This window comes from Camelus ferus, chromosome 25 (assembly GCF_009834535.1).
Source record: "Camelus ferus isolate YT-003-E chromosome 25, BCGSAC_Cfer_1.0, whole genome shotgun sequence".
Lineage (NCBI taxonomy): Eukaryota > Metazoa > Chordata > Mammalia > Artiodactyla > Camelidae > Camelus > Camelus ferus.
The window spans coordinates 13,274,671-13,296,099 of NC_045720.1; the positions used below are offsets into that span (position 1 = coordinate 13,274,671).

The 21,429-nt window shown below is 36.7% G+C and overlaps 1 protein-coding gene across 3 annotated transcripts in view; it reads right to left on the reverse strand.

The window, feature by feature from the left end:
• FAM91A1 (family with sequence similarity 91 member A1) overlaps positions 1-21,429 on the reverse strand; it is a 41,865-nt gene that overhangs the window by 10,992 nt on the left and 9,444 nt on the right. For 2 of the 3 annotated variants that reach the window (XR_004315163.1, XM_032467788.1), the window contains exons 7-20: positions 20,277-20,367; positions 19,813-19,875; positions 17,131-17,237; positions 16,621-16,659; positions 16,002-16,114; positions 15,448-15,563; positions 14,517-14,629; positions 14,094-14,180; positions 12,168-12,300; positions 7,972-8,120; positions 6,492-6,626; positions 6,236-6,349; positions 2,485-2,557; positions 504-653 (exon numbers count right to left, since the gene is read on the reverse strand). Coding sequence is in view for 2 of the 3 variants with exons in the window: in XM_032467788.1 (XP_032323679.1) it covers positions 504-653; positions 2,485-2,557; positions 6,236-6,349; positions 6,492-6,626; positions 7,972-8,120; positions 12,168-12,300; positions 14,094-14,180; positions 14,517-14,629; positions 15,448-15,563; positions 16,002-16,114; positions 16,621-16,659; positions 17,131-17,237; positions 19,813-19,875; positions 20,277-20,367 (1,483 nt within the window). In the remaining variant the exon portion in view is untranslated. Of the gene's footprint in view, positions 1-503; positions 654-2,484; positions 2,558-6,235; positions 6,350-6,491; positions 6,627-7,971; positions 8,121-12,167; positions 12,301-14,093; positions 14,181-14,516; positions 14,630-15,447; positions 15,564-16,001; positions 16,115-16,620; positions 16,660-17,130; positions 17,238-19,812; positions 19,876-20,269; positions 20,368-21,429 lie in introns of those variants that run through there. The other variant, XM_032467789.1, reaches the window with a different exon arrangement.

Below are 21,429 nucleotides of genomic sequence, written 5' to 3' on the forward strand. Positions count from 1 at the left end.
AAAGGAGAAGAGAGAGGGGAAGAAATGGGTATGAGAGACATTTCTAAAGACTAATACACACAACTGGGAAACAGAACTGGACAATGGGGGAAAGGAGAAGGATGAGACAAAGATAAGATTTTAAGGCTTGCACAGCTAAGATAATGATGTCTTTGACACGAAGAGGAAAGATGAAAGGGAGAAACTGTTTGTTCTAGTTTGAAAACAACTTTACAAAGAGACTGAAGTTTTGAAACCATCACCCCATAAAGGAACTTAATTTAAAGCTTATAAACATAAATACAACAGTAAAGGGCTAAAACACAATCATCATTCTGTATTCCAATCCCAAGTCATCACTTCTTTGTCCAAATGACATCACAGAATATTTTCTTATCTTTCAGTGGAAAAATATTAAGTCAGTCAAAACATCCCCGCAAAGGTCTCCATGCTTTTTAAATACTAGGTTTGTGATAAACTCAATACCAATTATCTTAATTCAAAGAACCCAACTATTAGCTAACCTCTCTCATCAGAAGCATCACTGAGTTTTCTGTTTGGGAGCTGGCTAGAAGCATTCAACATGGTGACATATCCACAAAAATGCTGCAAGTCCACTTTGTTCCTTAATATTTGCAACGCTTTATGAACACCCATATTGACACGTGTAAACTCTAAGAGCAAAGAGTTGACATCACATTGTAAGTAAATAGTTTTATAACAAAACAACAAAAACTTAACTATGCTTTTCTTTTATTAAATGACTCTTTAAAACTACTTTCATATTTTAAATCAAGATTGATTCCAATGAAAAAGTATCTGTGACTATAAAATGATGCTGTATACATATAACATTTATAGCATTTAGAAAGCATTTGTTGTAAGAAAACAAATTACCCACTAAGGAAGCAAACAGAGCCAGTCAGTGGCAAATTCTCTAGGCTTCTCTTTGTAGCTGTATTCTGCCTCAAACACTGAGTGGGCTCCTACCAGGAAATGCATTAAGTAACACATTTTTTTTTAAATTTAAGAAAAGTAAAAGTATTCTTACTGAAACTAAAGCTAACAATGTACCTGAAATTATATCCCTAACAAATTACTTAAATACTAGCTCAAGTTCTCATAAATAAGAACTTACAAAAGAGAAAAATGCTCTACACCCAAATATGAACATCCTTTTTTAGATTCACACAATAATCTCTCAAGACAAGAGATTTATTAATCAGTTCTTGAGAGATTTTACGATTTTTAAGATCCTTTTGCCACTACTCTGTATCTTCTGGTGAACAATTAATTTTCCCACAGAATTTATAAAGCACCAGAGGATTAAAGAGCAAAGTTTAGCTGCAGAGAAATACTTATTTCTGAATAGAGGCTATTCCTTGGAAGAGAAAACTCTCTTCTCCAAATTCTGTACATACTTACTCATTCACAACAGCCAAAAGAGAGCACTTAATTTCAAATGTTAGGCTTTTGCAGCCAAGCCATGAGAAAAGGGAAAGATACTTATAAAAATCTTCCTTTTCCCTACTTTGGGGTAGAAGAGGACAATGGTGACTAACATTTTGGAAGAAAAGTAATTTCTTGTATGAATTAATGTACTTAAATTACTTGAACCATTCATTGCTCTCTAAAATTTCAAGCAAAATGGCTCTAAGAAAAAGAAAAACTGATTACAGAATGACAGTTTTACACGGAGCAGGAAACACAAGTGCTATATTAATATATGTTAAGTTTTAATCAGAGGATATTTTTCTTTTGAATATATATACTTAATACTTAAGAGAAAAGGTATTTTTATATTAAACAAAAGGAAGAATGAATTCGCTTTTATAAAGTCTCTGAGCATCTTTCATCAAATGTGCTGTATGCAGCTCACATCCAATTCCAGAGGTTAACATTTAACAGGGCTTTTCCCCCCTTGATTCAAACCAGTTTAATTTAGCTCAAAGTCTGCAATCCATTCAAATATTCTCTAATAGCAAAAATAAAATTTAACAGCAAAAACAAATGCTGAAACAGGAAATACATGCATACATGCAAGTTCTCTGTCAACTGTAAGTTAGTATACAAATATTCATCAGCGTCCATTTCAAAATTACCCATTAAAGCCCCTGGGGGGAAAAAATCAATTTTCTAAGAATAAAATTTTCCCTATGACTTCTTTTCTCTCCCAACCCCCCATAAACAATAAAAAGAAAATAAAAATGAAACATAGAAAACCTAGTTTTCCATCTAGGTAGATACCTACTTAGTCTCTCCAGCTCCAAGATAGACTATATTTCTTTTAGTCTCAGGTCCTCAAGAGTCTTATTCTATTAGTTCTTTGTGGGAAAAAGCACATGACAGAAAACTACCTTCTGCCAATACTCTTTAAAAGCATAATGGTTTTAAAAGCCTAGAACTTAAAGATCTTAAGAATTCACCTCCTGCTATGTTTCCACCAAACTGTCAACAAGATTAATCATAAAGAAGTCAAATGGATACAATTCAAAAGTGAGGTACCTCCTTGTAGTTCTGTTTCATCAAATGGAAAAGGTATGTGGACAGTTTCTCCTGTCCCATGCAAACCATGTCCCTAAACATGAAGAAACACAAGTTGAAAGGTATATGGGAAATCTGTATTTGCAATAGATACTCAAATGATCAATAAGACTGCCTCATGATGATGCAGTCCACATTAATACTCCACCAAAATGCTCTCAACAATTTTCTGTTTTTTTCTAGCAAACAAAACAGTCCTAAGTCTATATTAACCTATTAAGGTAATGCGTCTCAAACTGAGTGTATGGACTAATGAGAAAAACAGGCAAATCAGGTGTCAGCCAAGCGAAGCCTGAATGAATCAAGGGCATTGGCACGAGGGTTAGCTGCAGTGCTGAGAGGGAAAGGGGGTGGAGGGAGCCCGTAATCACCTGGCACACCATGGATAGGAATGCAAAACTCCAAAACCCACACTCAAAGACACATATTCAAAATCACTCGCTGCAACATTATAATTATATAACTGGAAACAACCAAAATGCCTGTCAGTAGGGACCTGGTTAAATAAGTCAACATACATATTTTCAATGTAGCTGCAAAAAAGAGGAAGCTCTCTACAAACTGAAATAGAAAGATCTCCCATTGCTAAGCAGGAAGAGCATGGGGTATATCAGTGTGGAATTCCTCGCACGTGCAAAAGGAAACTCTAGAAGGGCACACCAGAAACGCAGTGTGGCTGTCTGATGTGGAGGGGAGCTGGGCGTGGGCACTGGGTAGAGAGTGCTAGAAGGGCAGTGACACTTTATCTTTTGATGTGTTTTATTTCTGAATCATGTGAATATACTATCAATTCAAAAATTTAAAAAAAATCTGTGCATCTAACCACCCCACTCCCACATTACAAATAAGTCATTTAGTTTCATCCATCACATTCAATTAATGTTATTCATTCAAATTCTGTTAGTTTTAAAGTTTTTGCCAAAATCTGTTTTGGTTTTACAGTTGTGTAAGAATAGTAAGTATAAGAAATTTAATTTTATGTTTATGTATATTTAGTATTATTATAATAGAAAATTTAAGTTAACACTGGGGATCTATACATTTTCTCCCTTTAAAAGAGACCCACTCATTATCCAAATTTGAGATATCATCATATAAAAGAAACAAATAATTTTAGGGAAAAAAATCACACTTATTTAAATGCTTCATAAACAACTTGAATATATCTGTAACATCATGCTTCTATTTCCATTGCTCCATTTATGATTTTAAACTCGAAACAAGACGGTTATGATAAAAGCATGGTTTTAATCGAAATCTTAATCTTTTTTTTCTTATGAGGGGGAAGTAATTAGGTTTATTCATTTATTTATCTTTGGAGGCAGTACTGGGGATTGAACCTGGAACCTTATGCATGCTAAGCATGTGCTCTACCACTTGAGCTATATCCTGCCCCCTGTAATGTTTTAAATTCCGGCAAGGTGAATCTTTTTTCCATAAAATGTAATAAAGGAGGCATTCTTTTTTAGCGAAGGCAGAACTCCTTAATAAACACTTCAAAATTCCTCTCTGCTGCTACCACCAATACCACCAGTTTTCTTTGCGATCTTCCTATGCGATAAACACAGGTCTAAGCATTTTGTGTAGATTATCTGCCTTAGTCATTCTTTTCAATAACTATATAAGAACTTTTATTATATCCAATTTGCAGGTGAAGTCACTGAAGTTCGAGGAGGTTATTTAACTTGCCTAATACTGCTAATAAGTGGTGGAATCAAGATGTGAATTTCAGCAGTCTGACCCATCTCAGGCATTTGATCAATTCTATTTATTGTAATACTTCCTTTCCAGTCTTATTTCCACTTCCCTGACCTAGGCTATCCTCATCTCTTATCTGGACTCCAACACTGAATCAATTTGGACCTCTTCTTCAGGTATCGTCTCCCACCCAGCCATTCTCAACAGCCTTCAGGCTGATAATCCAAATCACAACTTATATGTTAATCCCCTGCTTAGCACCCTTTACTGGCTGCCAGCAACCGAAGGGGTACAGCCTGAGGACTACAGCAGGACAGTTAAGGTACACCACCCTCCGGGGCCTGCCCACTTCTCCAGGCTCATCTCTGACCACCACCCCATCACACTGCAGCTCACCCCTCAGAATTGCCTTACAGGCCAGCACATGCTGCCACTACTATTCATTCATTCAACAAACACTCAATGAGCAATTTCTATGAGCCAGGCACTATTCTAGGCACCAGGGAAATAGTTATTAAGAAAAAGAAAAAAAAATCTCTCCCCAGGGATTTATTCATGCTGACCCCTGCCTGGTCTCACTCCCTCTGAATCAGCCTGCTATGCTCACCACAGGTCTCGTTTTCTCTAAGGAGCTTTCCCTGAAGCCTTTCTCCTTGCCCCAAGGCGGGATGGGTACTTCTCCTTCAGGTTTCTGCTATATGCTATAACTCTGTTCAGCACTGAGCAAAAAACTAAGCGAACTGCTTTTGCAACTTTCCCCGTCAGCCTTAAGTTCCCTGCAGACAGGGACCATGTCTTATTTGTATACCCACATTAATTAGCACAGAAGATGGCAAGTACAATTATTAGTTCAGTGAATTAACAAAATCTTCATGGAGAACCTATTATGTACCAGGCAGTGTGCTGCACACTTCACACACACCTACTCATTTCATCCTCTCAACAAATCCTAAGGCTAAAAATGCTCGCCTCACCACTAGCCATCACCATTATTTTCTGTTGTTACACAGAAGATAGTACTATTTTATACGCCATTTTACGGGTGAGAAACTAAGTGTGAGAAGAGTACCTCTAATGTTACACACCACGTCACACCTACTGGGGGGGCTACAATAAAAAAAATCAGATAATACCAAGCGCTGGAGGTAATGTGAAACGGTACAGTTACTGTAGAGAACAGCCTAGCAGTTCCTGAAACAATTCAACAGAGTCAGCATATGACTCAGCATTCCCACTCCTAGCAATATACCCAGAAGACATGTCCACACAAGACATGCCCACACAAAAACCTGTATATAAATGTTTGTAACAGTGATTATTATTCATAATAGCCAGAAGGTGGAAGCAATCTAAATGTCCCTAGACTGGTAAATAAACAAAATGTGGTACAGCACACAAGGGAATGGTATTCGCCCATAAAAAGGCAGTACCGATACATGCTACGTGCTAAACCTTGACAACCTTCTGCTAAGTGAAAGCAGCAGCCAGTCAAGACCACACATTATTTGATTCCATGTATACGAAATGCCCAGAATAGGCACTCTGGGGAGACAGCAAGTAGATTGTTGTTGGAGGGGGGAGTAGTGACGACAGTGGAACTGACAGTCAGAACTAAAGGTACAGGAAAATGTTGTAAAATTGAGTGTGGTGATGACTGGAGACATCTGTGAATACACTAAAAACCACTGAATTACACAATGTAATTGGTGAATTGATTGGTATGTGAAATGCATCCCAATAAAGCTACTATTAAAGAAAAAACAGGGCCTCACACGTAACAAAAGGTGAGGCTGGAATTCAAATATGGGTCTAACTTCAAAGCCCATGTTGTTTCTACCACTCCCATGCTCCCAGACCAAGTCCAGAACTAAAACCCAGATCTCGGACTCCGTAAACTTCAGCTTTACAGATGTCAAATTACTGATGTCTGACTGTGACTCAGCAGAAAACTAGACAAATCATGATCTTTATAGTAAAAATCCAAAACTGACTGTTTCAAACAAGGTAACTGTACCTGAATCAGAACCGCCGAATGTGTTAAAGCATCATTCAACATAGTGAGTACATTTGATGTAGGAACCACCCCAGGATCATGACCCCAAGACGTTATTAGTAATCGATCATAACCCTATGGGAAAGAAATGAATAAAACACAGCATGGCATTTAGAAATTAAAAAACAATTGAGAAAGGCATCTGTAATACTGCTTACCAATTTCTTTCCTCCTCAAAAATAATTTTTAAAAACCCAAAGAACTTCATACAACATACCTGGAATATATCTGGCAGCTTTCGAAGTCTTGTACCTTTGGACAGTAGAAGAGATGGCGGTCCTTGCCTGGTGATATGGTAAATGTATAGTTTAAACCAGACAGAACTGACTTCGGGGATAGCTGGTCCAATATGCTAAAATCACAAAACAGATAAGATAACATAGTAAATAGTTACCTAAAGAAGCCAAATTTCACAAGAGACCAAGTATATTCTTACAGCTGGATGTCTCATATACAAGTGCTGTTTATTATCCTTAGGAAGATAAATCTTAAATGATCCATTCAAAAAGTTTCAAATTTATACTGGACTTGAGAAAGCAGGTCTTACCACTGCAATCAGAGAGCAGACTGTGGAGCAGACAGTCAAGGTCTGAACCCTGGTTCCATCCCCTCAGCCACATCACCTCAGGTTACTTAAGCTCTCTTGTGCCTCATTTTGCCTGTTTGCAACATGGCAATAGAACACTCATCTCACAAGGACATTGTTAAGGTTGTTCAAAAAGGTTTAAAATAGAACCTGGAGGCACATAATAAGCTCTATATCAAAGTGTTACTTATCATTCTCATTAACAGTTCTTCTCAAAAGGGACTGTCTATCCTTCCACCCATCTTACCATTCTTTCAGCTCACGGCCATTCATTCAGTTCTACACCCAGAGGCTGCGTTAAAGGAGGAAGTGTGTATGTGTTTTTTGGGGTCTTTTTTGTGGGGAGGTTGGGGGAGCGTTGGCACACAAAGAATTATTTTTTAAAAATCAGTAAATACAAATCTATAACAAAGAGGACAAAATAGGGTTGAGGGGACACTGCTCACTGAGGCAGCTAGATCAGCACAGGCAACAAGATCATCCTCGTCCCAGAATCCTGTCCTTTCTTCTACACAGTCACACCTACACACCTGGGGAACCAAGCAGGACGCAGCACTGAAGAGCAGAGGCCCAGTCCCTGCTCTTTGAAAATGGTACATGCCACAGCGGCCTTCTTAAGTATGCAAATTAATCTAACTGATTTATTTTTAAAAAGCAAAAGAGCAGAAGTCATTTTCATCATTTTCAAGATAACTAACTTTGAAACATTATCTTTTTTTTCAGCTTTTCAGTTTATTTAGCATCGTAGCCACACGTTTAAAATATTTCATTTTTCCTAACTGAATTTACTTAATCCCTCGAGGCAATCTAGGTTTTCTTCTGAGAGCCTCCAAAGACATTCTCTTTAAAATGCTGCATTCATGAAGAAAATTTTCATTGAATGTGTCACAAGTGTCTAGCTAATATATAAAATGTATCAACTATACCTCACAAATTGAACAAAACATTTTACAACAGCATAAAATACAAAACGGTTTTCTGAGTCAGTGATGTTAATACCTGGTATCTGCAGATTGAGAATTAACACAGGAAGACTGTTAAACCTCTCCTTCAAGCGACCGTGAGGAAGAATGAAATGATGGCACGAGCGACCTGCCCGGTGGGTCTTTACCTGAGGGGTGCAGCTGCTGACAGGCCGGATTTCATTGGTGAGAGGAGCCATGGAAACAAGCAGTGTGTAGTTTTTGTTTAGAACTCTGCTACAAGTTGCAGGGTCCAAACCAAGAAGGCTTTCACAGCGCAAGAGATCCAGAGGAAAACCTGAATTATGATCAACCACACACAGAATGAAAGGCTGACAAGGTGAAACAAAAACGTCTAAGATGAAATGTTGATGACTGCCTTGAGATTTAAGAAAAATTTTAATAGGGTAGAACAGCTCTATTAAAAAGTGCCTTACTTCCTAGGAGACCACTAAGACTCTTTAAGATTTAAAGCCTACAGTCTTTACTCCCTGGTCTGTAAAGGTAACTCTACTGACATTTCTTCAGGCTAACCTTTTACTTTAAAAATGTATGTTTGCTTTACCTTATTTATTTCCTCTCTGTCCCCAGCCACAACATGTCAGTGGCCTCTTGTGAAAGCTTAAGTGCCTTGGGAAAGCTGTGTCCTTCCCTCCCCTAATTTCCAATCTCTACAAAAACTTCCCAGCCAAGTTCTGAACTGACCAGAGGGGCAAGAAGTCCTCATTTAGAAACATGTGCCCTAGACTGTGGACCATAAAGTATGAACTCACTCACCATGCAGCTGATTTTAGGTGTTCCCATTCTTAATCCTTTTGGAAAATACCAATCCTACTGCTCTCTAAAGAGATATTTGAAACTTCAGAAGATCAAGTTAGCCCTTTAAGCAAAAATGAACCTAAAAAATACATGGCCTGCTGAAAGGGCCTGGGAGCCTGAGCATGACTGGCACCAGGACCTTGGCCTTTCATGCCCGTCACCAGTAACGGATACCAGGCTCCCCAGGCAAAAGGCTGATTCCGAGGCTGGAGCAGAAATACAAGGTAAGGTAGTTTTGCCAGAAAATAAGGAATTACTAATTTTAAAAAGATTTTTAAGATATAGATATGACACAAGGAGAAAGGAGCCTATTGGCAAAATCTGAGACAACTGTAGCAAAAAAAAAAATAATTGAGACAATAATGACTGATTATAAACCACTGAAAAAAATAGGAATTAAAAAAAAATCCATACTGAGAATATAAGAGAATGCTTGGTCTCAGATGTGAAATGAGGAAGAAGTGGTGGAATTGGAAAAAAAAACGATCAATTTGCAACCATCACAGTAAAGAATGGTTCAGGCAAGAATCAAGAGAAGATCTAAATCTAGGAGGAAACACTGATGAGAAGCAGGATATCTGCATGGTCTCAAAGTGTCTCCCCAGATTGCTTATTAGTTGTGGGGTGTAGGGACAGTTAAACTATACAGTGGAGAAATCAGAAAACACATTAACTGAGTGATCAAAATTAACATCACAAGGAGACCAGCTTAACCAAAGTTTGGTTAACAGGAATTTTGTTCTGATTGGTCAGTGGGGACAAGCAGTTCAGCTAATTGTTTATGATGCAAAGGGAACTTGGAAGGTCTGTGTCTGGCCTCTCACAGGTATGCAAGGGGAATGCCTGTGATCTTAATGAAGCTATACGAAAAAGGGTAGGTCCTTGTAGTAAGCCCTTTTCTGAAACAAAAGGGTGTAAGAAGATTTCTTAACCTTCAGGTAAAATTCAACAATGGCAACGTCAAGTATAGAAAATATTTAATGAAAACTGGGAAATGGAAGGAAGTCTAAAAGCTTGATGGTGGTCAGAAAAAAGTTTTTACAACTATGATTGCTTTTCTACAAATGTGGTTTAATTTCTAGACACTTTCATAGTACTAGACTGCCAAATTACAAACAGTGGCTTTCATGTCTCACTTGTACTGATCCTAGTGAAAATATGTCCTTTTAAAGACAAAAATACCTGAAAAAATCATGCTTATAAAATGAAAAAAAATTAGACCACACATTGCTTTATTTTTTAAGCAGTGCCTCATACTGTCTAAAGCCAAAAGATTACAAAGAAACTAGTCTTTTTCACACATATCAGAAGTCTGCTTCTAATGACAATACCACAAGGCTTTTTGCTTTACAGTGAATACCAAGTACTACATGATACACTCAAACTACAAATTATTGGTGAAATAAAAATTCCTTCTACTCAAAAAAGGATGCTTAAAACACCGATACTATAAAATTTCTTGTTTAAAAAGGAATAAGATTAAGTTATCATGTCCAGCACCTATAGAAAGCTACCTTTCTCAACATGGGGAGTATTAAGCCCCAATGCACTAAGTTATTCTTTATCTGGAATGAGTGACCTTCTTTTCTGTGAATCTGGAATGGTACTAGTTATACGCCGTTACAAGACAAACTGAGAAATAGTCACTTAATCATCTTCTTTGCTCATGGTTCCAATGAGGAGCCCCAGTTAATAAAGGCTGGCTAAAAGAACAGAAGTGATGGCTGATTTGGTCTAATAGGGAGGAACGAGTTAATCACAATTTAACTTTGGAGACACATCAATTATTCTAAGCAATTAAAAGCTTCAATTGGTACCAGAAAATAGTCAACTATTAAATCTACCGTAAAGGTTAGAATTATACATAACTACTTTCATACAGAATATGTTTAGGTTTACCATTTAACTTAGTTGATGATACACATAACTATTCATGGTGAAAAACAAAGTTCAGTCCAATCTATTAAGCAATGGATTGTTTATGAATAAATCAATAAAATCCTTAGTGTTCAAGAGAAGATAATGTAAGGGACAGAGCAAAGAAAAAATAAAATTCAACAGACATGGATTCAAGTCCCAGATCTTCCATTTACTAATCATACAGGCTTTAATGACTAAATGTGCAGGAGGTTTAACCAAGATAGGCTTCAATTTTTTTATAAAATGAGTTACCCCTGGCTGGTGACTAGTGCACTCTTAACATTCTTGGATTCTATGATGGGCAGGAAAAGACAGCTAAAACAGAATAGTTCAAATATTCTAACCCATCATTCTCCTAAGTTAGAAAAAGTCCCAGAAATTCCAGGTTTTGACATATTCAAGATTGTGCCACTCATTGATCTATCTGGTAGCTAAAAAAATGACTACTAACAACAAATGCTTGTCAATAAGTGCTTTAGACTCTTGGTATCTGGGGATTTGATATTCTCAGTTTTAATTACTTATGAATAATCTCAAAAAGAGCCCCAGCATGGAATCATTTATAATTCTGCTAAAGCATAACTCTGAACCAAACCCTCCAAGACTGAAGAAGGGAGTCACTAGATACTGAGGGTTTAGTCTGAGTCAGCCGAACTACCCAGCATCTTTGTTTGCACCTCTGCAACAACTTACGACATGACGAATGATTCCACTCTCAATTTTTAAAAGTGAGCTGAAATGAAAGTCAGATGCTGGTGAAAGGAGTGGAATGAAAATGGATATGACTAAGAAAATGATGGTTCGTAGCCAGGAAACAGAACTTTCAGAGGAAATTCAACATTACAGTGCTGCTAAAAATTCACAACATACCAAAATGCAACTCCTGTGAATGTCCAAGGACTTCACAATGTAATTATATTCACAGAGTAACATTCTTACACTGGTGCCCAAACTGCTGCATTTTTTAAAAGAACACACCTTCCTGGGTACCATTCCACAACTGAGGAGCTAATACCATCAGTTCACCTCAAGTTTGGGAACTTCTATCACAAAACTGAGAGAGCACAGTAGGGCAACAGCCACGTTAGAGTTCATCAACAGACTGAAACTGCCATCACTGCTTTCTTTAACCTTTAAAAAGAGGTTATCTATTCCCTTTCTTATTTTTTATAGAAATATTTCAGTAATTATAGCAGCATTTGAATAGGAAGGCCCTGTTTATTATCTTTATACAATGAATCTTTCATTCTTGGTATTTCTTGCCCCCTAAATAAATTTTGGCATGTTTCCACCTCTCAAAAGCAATGCTTGTTCTAAATCCCTTTCAGCTACTTAAATTAACACTCCAACTCTTTTTGCAGGTACTAAACAAATTTAAATACTACAAATGTCAGTGGTACATGAGAGGAGAAAATATAAAATAAGGTAAGAAACAGTTGATGAGCAAAGAAGTTCGCAAAACATGCCAACAGTTATAAATTCAATGTGCTGTCTACACAAAATGTTTTGAATAAGTGATGATCAAATAAGTGAGCATGACCTGTTTAATTTCTTAGAAAGAAGTTCCATAGGATCATGTCTTGAAAGTCAAGTATATTTATCATACCATAATTGGGTTGGTCTGGCTGTGCAGTCTGTGCAACAAGATCTTTATTATGACGCAGAAACAAAATTGTGTTTCTCAGAGTAAGCGCATGATCAAAATATCTCTGTGCTTCTCCTTCACCAGTGCTCTGAACCTAAATGAAGAGAAAATAAATTTTGCAACAAATATCACTCTCATGCCATTCAAATATATAACCAGACACTACAGATATTAGGACACTATTAAAAGTCAGTAAATAAAAAATTTGCCCAGGCAATATTTAAACAAATATTAACCTCAATCTTAGTTGAGCTTCCAACTGACTACACCTTTGAAAATGACAGAAACTACCCAACAAGTAAAACCAACAACTTTAGCAATCAAGTAATGCTAAACCACACCATTATATGTTCCATATATGATTCAAACAGGGTGCTTAAAAAACTCTGATATATATATTCTGCTTCATCCAGAAAAGTGCTCCCAAGATGCCACTATCTTATCACCCAGTTCACAACTTTGTATCACAAGGGACAATAAAGTATGTGATTCAACAAAGCTGAACATACAGCTTAAAATCACTCAACTAAGTCCATGTTATGTGCTATGACCTCTCTAGGATGTAAGGACAAAGTAGTGGACAAAACTATCTTCACTGGGCTTAACATCAATTTAACGCATGCTCGCTGACACTGAGCCAGTCACCTATTTAATATGGAAAAACACATACATCCCAGAAACAACAAAGAAAATAAGAGGACAGGTCTACAGGGGGAAATAACTAAATTAGATTTGCATTAAATTAGTAAGATCAACCAATTTAAGTTTAATCAAGATGACACTTCTTAAAAAATAAACTTTTTAAAAACTGAATTTCAGACTGAAAGGCTTTCCCAAAAATGACTGTGGTAAAAAAATATATATATACAGATATATAAAGGGTTAAACAGATCTCCAATTTGCTATGCTTGATAAAAGACTGGTTGAGGTGGGAAAAATAAGAACCAGGAAAATTGATGTTAAAATGTGCTAGAATATAAAAATTTTATTGGCAAAAGATGATGCACAGTAAGAAATGGGGTTAACAAGATATTAAAAGCATTGAGGGAATAATGAAAATATAAAAATAAAAGTTAAAGAGACCAATTAATAACAAGAATTATCTCATGCACTAAAATGGTGAAAATCTTATGCAGAAAGAGCACTGGAAAAGAATGTTTTAAGTTTTTTCTTTTGAGATATAAAGGAATTACAAAATCATCAAAAACTCTCTCAGTATACACAGAGTTCATCATTAAAGCACAGAAGATACCAAAATTATTAGTCAAGGAACAGATTAGGAACACGAACTGTTTGCATAAGAGCAGAGGACAGAATAAAATATCCAGGGAATGAAAAACACCAAGAGGGCAATCAAGATTTAGAGCTAAGGAAAACTAGGGCTGTACTCACGGGGAAAAAGATGGTTAAGAACAAACATGCCTGAAGTCTTCAAGATGCTAAAAGGGATAGTGAGAGTGAACATAAATAGGATACCCAGGGACACTGTCCGGATTTCAGATAAGTGGAACAAAAACTTCAAATAAAATTGTTGAAGAGTAGATCTTAGAGAATCATGTTGGAAAAAAAAAAAATTAAAGGCTACCTTACAAAAATGTAATTTAAAAAAACTACAGACATAATTTCTGTACCTTATTTCTTCATTATATTAAACATATAACTCTGATGCTGAGAGTTAGATTAGACAAATTACTTTTTTAAAATCACAAAACTCATTCATCTGCTCAATATGTTTAAGTCTAAATGACTGCCACAGTATTAAGGTGGGAATGAGGTAGGAACAGCAAGAATACACCAAAAATCCACATAATCAATAACTGATGTTTTATCAAGAAAAGGTTCCAAATGCCAAACTCCAAAATCCCGTAACAAGCTATCTAGATTTACCTTTTCTAGTTCTATAAGAAAGCTGTCCAGAGACTCATCTGAGAGTTTGCCAACTTCAAACATTGTGACTGCATGGCTTTTCAAGTTCTGCAATAAAGAAAAACAAAAAACCTAAAATGTACTTTTTATATGAGCCTATTATTAGTAAGTTCTAGTTTTCTCTTTCAATGTTAAGTATAACATCTTACATTTATATTATGCTTTCCAATATATTTAAACTTCAAGTTGCGTGAGGTGAGGAGCTGATTCTTCTACTTACATTCACTAAAAAGTTACAATACTCCTCTATATAAAATATAAAACAAAGGGGGCTGCATTTTCAGGAATAAATCTAGTATTTTAAAAAAGACATAAAACACTGAATTATTTATAATTAATCTTTCTTTTAAACATTTCCATGTTTAAACAAGAGATCTGACTTACTGGTGAAAGATTTCCCATCATTAAAAAGGCAGTAAGAGTTGAGTCGAACAGGAATGCAATACGCTTTGTATATGCCGTAGACAAACTCAAACTGCTTATACTGGCTGTGTCAGCTGAAAAAAAAAATTGTAATTTAAAACCAAGGAAATGAAAACTGCTCTTTGCTTACCACTTGGAATGAGAAAGTATTTCATTTCAGCTTTATTTAATAACTGGAACGTACATAATGAAATATAAGCAATATTGTAGTCAAAAGCAGTCCCAAACCTACTTTTCTCCTACATAAAGTTTAAAAAAAAAACCCAAAAAACCTTTTTTTAAGGCACTCCCTTTTGTACTGAATTTTTAAAAAACAAATAATAAACCAAGCCTTGATGACTGTCAAATCAGTAAGACTACCCAGCCTAACCTCTTCAGGCAAGTCACCTGGCTCAGGTGACAGAGCTACTGAGGGGAGGAATGGAACCCATGCTGCTGTGCCCTATGCAACACAAAGCCACGTGCAGCCCCCTCGTCCACTATGCTTTGCCTCCCTCTGTGCCTTGCCCACGCTATGGTCATTCTTTGCTCGCCAGCTTATAGCCCAAGCACCATCTTCTCCATGAAGGCTCCCCAAACCTCTCTGGGCAGTAACACGGCTCTTTCTCTTCGCTCCCCACAAGCACCATTAATGCTTCTCACACTGTGGTGGTTTCTGTGGTTACACTCTCCAGATTTAGCTTTTAGAAGGAAACTATCATATTCCTGTCAATTTTATACACCCAAGACCTAGCACAGTGCCCAACATATGGCTAAGTACTCAAGGACTGCATACTGAATGAATGAACCAGAACAAACTACAAAATAACCATAAGCCTGGAGTTTGCTTTACGAGTGGAGGTGCAGGCATATGGCTTATCTAGAGACAGACTCAAACTGAGTTACTGCTAACCTGGATCTTCTTGGCTGTTTGTATCAGTGTCAGTAGCCGATGAAGCTTCTTGTACAGGACTCCTACTTTCCCCGCCATCCCATGATAGGAGCATCTTTTGTGGATCTAAAGTACTCCTATTGATGAAGAAAACATTCACTTTTAAAAAATCATATAAATGATCATATAAAAAACAGCTACTTAAGTCAGTATTTAAATTATGGACATCCATCTAAATCCAGTCTTATATTCAAGCTCCAAATTGAGGTGTAGCCCCAAAATGCTCTGCACAGAGAGCAAAGATTCTTAACTAAACCTATGGATAGGATGCAGGGAATTCAAGAACCCTTTATATGTAAAATATCATATAAGCCTTTCTCTGGGGAAAGGGTTCTTAGTTTTCATCAGACTCTAAAAAAGATTATCAGAGCTATGACACACACACAAGGTTGAAACCCATGAATGTATAGGGTTCACCTCAATCAACAGATTGAATAAGTAAAATTTTTGTAAGTAAAACTGAATTTTTTTTCCAAAAAGAAAGTCTAGTATCCCATACTAAATAAATGAGTTACTTTAATCTGTTTACAGATGGAACATTCCTCCATGATGAGTGAAGTTGATCCAAATTTATTACTTGTCCCTTCTTATGGGCAAACCCCAATCGGCAGTACATTGACACAGCATTCTGAAAGGAACAGAAGGGAAATGAGCCTTTGAAATAAACTAGATGTCAGAAGGTAGAGAGAAAAAACTGTTATAGACTATGCTTGTAGTGATCCTCAAACATTTTCACACCATAACCAGAAAAAACAATTTTCAGTAGCCTATTCTTCCCTTACAGTCTTCACATATGTGGGAGCGGAATGCTTCCAACCATCTGGCCTGGCCCTCCCTAGAGCCACCCCCAAAGAAGCAGGAGTCGTTGGCTTCAACTGACTTTATTGCAAGACACTGGATGGGCTGCTTCCTGCAGCGCACAGACGTGTGACCGCTTGCTTTCAGTCCGTGGGGCAGAATACTGGCTCAGGGCCCTTATCTTACTCTTCTATGTCTTTGCAAGCACCCTGTGAGTGTGCACACTTCCTCTGACAGCTACAAAGAATCTCACTGCCTCCGTTTCTCAGTATCAAGACAAAAATCGATAATCCATTCAGCATTCCTATCGTAAGTGAAAAAGAGTATAAAAATTACCTTGACCAGGGATAGGTCTATCTCAAGGACATTTGCGAGCTGGAAAATAAAAAATTATTTTACATTTTTAGAATTATCAGCATGTTACACAGTTGTAATAGGCAATTTAACCAAAATCAGCAAAATTTAAATTACTAAGAACTGAAAGACTGAATAAATTTTGAAATCAGAATTTTCTTCTTTCCATAGCTCTGAGATGCCTAGAGTAGCACAAATTCAGGCAATGACCGTAACAATTAACTCACTCTTTAATTTTGTCTCATTTAAAATAAAAAAATTTCTAGATCAATCAATCGTACACAATGCTTTTACTGTAAAGTCATTTAAAAAGTTAATTTAACAATAGTATAAGCTATTAACTAAAAAATTTCAATATACATATGGTCTAAGATCTAACCATGTATGGATTTTGAAAATATTTTAATTATATCTAAATAATTTTACCTACTCTACACAAACTTATTTTATAATCTTGAGATTAATTCCCTCATAAGATGTTGTCACACTTACCTCTGCAACATTAGTATGCTCATCTATTGAAACAAATATCTTATAGAGTAGAGTTTCAAAATAATCACCTTGCACTCGGTTCATTACAAAACCTTCAAGAGGAGGAACTAAAATAAACAAAATAGACTTTTCTCAGTTATACAATTTTATAAAACAAGAAAATTTAATTCAGATTATCTATTCAAAAAGAGACCTCTGACTTAGGAACTGAGCTCAGCTTTTGATTCATTTTATCAACTCTGTAGGAAGTTTTTCTAAAACTCCAAAAGTTAAGGTCACATACAACACAACACTGTCTACACAGAGTCAACTCTGATGTCAGAGCATAAATCCTACAAGTAATTTAATCCCCATGGACCTCTCAGCATTACTGGGAAGTGCTGGAGGCACGAAGCTGGTAGAAAGGCAGGGGGACTGGGGCTGCTTCAGAATGGGGAAGCCTGCCATGGGTGTGTGTCTGATGCCTCTCAGGCAGCAGGGGTGACTGGTCTAAAGAAGAGAAAGGACTGTGAGTTGCCACACTAAACAAAACCAGTGGTCAGAAAGTACTGGCTCTCCACCTTTCTCCCATCATCCCCAGTCCATCCTGAGAAGAGGGAAACTCATCTGCATGACTGCCATGTGTGTCAACGGTATAATTTGCTCTTTGGGGCCTTCTAGTCTGTATCCTCCTCAACAGGAAGAGGGTCAACACCCTCTTCAGCACAAGAGGCTGTCTGGCTGTTGTGCTCCACCTGACAGTCTATTCATATTCACTTCTCGCCATCTCTCTGGTCCAGATGCCCTATCTAATCCACTTTACTAGAGCACTCTGCCCAACCAATAAAAAAGAGGCACCAAGCTTTCCTTTGCCATTCTTCCCTGTGGGCACACTTCCCTTGAGAACGTCCTGGGAAGAAGGCATGTGCCAAGGCCCTAGCAGGATTTGGGCGTCCCTGTATCCCCTAACCCAAACACCACCTAATTGTACCCAAAACTAAATTATCCCCAAGAGAGAGAAATAAGACAAAATTCAGGTGGTCAAAATGAAGACTGTGAAAAAGCACAATGTACATTTCAGGACAGGTTATTCACTTTACAGATCTGGTTCATGTCATTTTCTAATTTACTGCTGCCCATATTTCCAGTCATCCAAGAACTCTTAAGGATCAAGCTTCTTTTTAGAAATATTATAGTAATCCCATTTTTAATGTAAGTAATTCTTTTCCTACACTATCAGCTGTGTGTATAGTAAGTGCAAACATTTACTGAACACTTACTGAGTGCCAGGCTATACTGCCAGCTACCTTACATATACAATTTTACTTCATCTTCTTAACATTAAGAGTTGTTCAAAACTATACCCCTACCTTAGAGATGAAGAAACCAAGGCACAAAGAGGTGAGAAACATACAATTTACATCTAGGCAAAAAGAATGAGGCAACGCTACATGAAGAGATATGGAATGATATATCCATATATGATATGGATGTATATATAATATACATCTCCAAAATATATTAAGTTAAAAAAGCAAAGTATGAGCTAGAATATACCATCTGTGTAAGAATATAACCACACAAAAAAGGACATATACATATACACAAGTCTGTTTTTGGAAGAATATACACAAAACTTAGGAGTGGTGACTGGGAGAGGACCTGAATGGTTAGGGCTAGGCAGGGAAAGCAGACGTTTTCATATTTTTTATTTTATATCATAGTTATTGCCTACTCAAAAAAAAACTTAATAAAAATAAATAAATGTAGAGAAAAATACTTGGAAATAGCAAAGAAAATCATTTTTAAAAAAGACAAGGAAGGCCTGGCCATAAACACAAGCCAACAAATGAAGGTGAGGACGCGCCAGAGCATGACGACTGATCTGAGGGAGTATTTTTATAATAAGCCCTATCACCACTCAGTTGTTAATAGTAAGGTCTCTGGAATTTTCTGACAATTTATATTTGATTACACAAATATTAAGTATCTTAGAATGGTGAAAGATATCACAAACAAGAACAACAGCTGAAAGATATGATGGAAAACACACTTGTAATGCATAATCGAACTATAAGCCCCTTCTATAAATTGGTAAGATATCTAATCTATAAAAAAAAAAGCTCTATTCTGTGTTCAAGGATGTTAACCATATCACCACTGAGGCAAAAAAATAAATAAATAAAGGGAGGAGGGGGAAAATAATCTAAATAACCAGCAATAGGGGAAATGGTTTAATAAACTGAAATATACAAGAGTCTTAATATTGACTTAACTCGGGGAGGTGGGTGAAGAGGGGAGGAGATAAAGACAAAAAAAAGATGATAGCGACATGAAAAAATATGACACAGGTCAGGTAAAAATGCAGGATATACAATTCCAGATTACTGAATATATGTAGAAACTTATACACTAACAAGGTCTAAAAGGTGACATAAATTTATAAAAACGCTGATTTGATTTAGGATTGTGAGAAATTTATCTCAGATTTCTACTATTTTAATACAGCGTGTAATAAGATGAAAATAAGGAATTAAGTAAAATCACCACAATGTGTTACAATATGAAGCAGAAGTGTTTTCTTTGGAAAATTCTAACACTGAAGATCCTAGAATGACGTGTCTAAATTATTAGGGTGATAAGCAGTGCCCAGCACCCAGTAACCTTTCAAAAAAACACTGGAAAATATTGGCACATACTTACCTGCTATGCAGCTGTCATCAGATATTGGAACATCCAGATAAATAAATCCTTTGTTATATAAACCTATAGAAGCAGAAGTATCTTGTTTTAGATGGAATAGTAAACATTCGTAATTAAAATAAAAACTTTATTCCTGATTTTCTGTAAAGATTCTTACAACTTAATGCTATGTGAAAATGAAAAAAGTAAAATAGAAGAAAAGAATTATATCTAAGCTTTCAAATCTCAGTTTCCCTCAAATGCTTAGAACTGCAAAATTTTTCTTATGATTCATTTGTATCGATTTCTAATCTACGTAATTTTAGCCACACAGGAAAACAATAGGCTGAGGTCACATTTCAAACAATAACATGCCTTAAGAAATATTACTATTCTTATCTAATGGATAAATAATTGCTATTAATTGTTGATGGCTTAAAAGAGATTTTTATGTTGACAAAAGACCATTTCTACTAACCACTTACTATGTACTACATTGTAATCTAGGGATCCCGAGAGCTGAGGGCCTGCATCAATGATCTTGTCAATAGCGCATTTCTCAGGCAAAGTGCATATCTAAGAAAAGCAAAATATTTCCAGTTAAGTTCCATCCAAATGAACTAATTCGCAAGACTCCTCAAATCTATTCATGTTTAAATCAATGGTTGCATGTCATTAGTTGAATGAACTACCTATTTTTTTCGTTTTTTACTCTAGAATTCAAACAAAAAAGCTTCGCATATAACCATCAATTAAGGTGCCAAAATACACAACCGTAAGGGCAAATACTTGCTGGTAAGTAATGCGTTCAGTAACAAATACTAATATTTACTCGTCTCCTTTGAATAGGAATCTGATCCATTTGCTGATTCTAAATCTCTCAAGTCAAAAGTTTATTCACAGTCCACATGATCATCAGTGACAAGAAGATCACTATCTTATGATACAGTCTGACATCTCTGCTAGGAAGTAAACATACTGAAGCAGAATTTCTAAGCCTTGCACTCACTGGATTTATTCCGTCCTCTGAAGTTTAAAAAAAAAAAAAAGCAAATTAAAAAAAAGTCCACACACTCACTTATATTTCTTCAGCCACACGGATACGACCTGGTCTCTAGGCTCCTCACCTGTGGCTCCGCTCCTTTCCTCTAAACCAACATCTCTTTAAAATGTATAAAGCTTATATCCGATGTGGTCTGACCACTGGGAATAGCATTTCCTTTGATCTTGACACTACTGCCCTATCAAAGCACCTGCCACGTCAGTACAGAAGTTCAGCACAGAGACTAAGAGCACAGCAGGCTGCCTGGGTTAAACTCTGGACCGTGGCGACCACTGTGACTAGAGCCATTACTTTACTTCTCTGTGCTCACCTACCCCACATGGGAAATGGGCTACAAATCATACCTCTGGGGCTGTTATGAGAATCAAATTAGAACATAAAGAGCACTTGCAGTAGTGCCTGGCACATCAAGCACATGGCAAGTGCTCGGAAAGTGTCAGCCCATATTGTTGTTGGTAGCTGCAGCATCGTGTCACTTCACGTGAATCTTCTAATTAAAATTCCCCGATTATTGTACACAAACCAAGTCAAGTCTCTATTAAAAGAGTATTTTGGAAACCCGTCAATATTCTAGC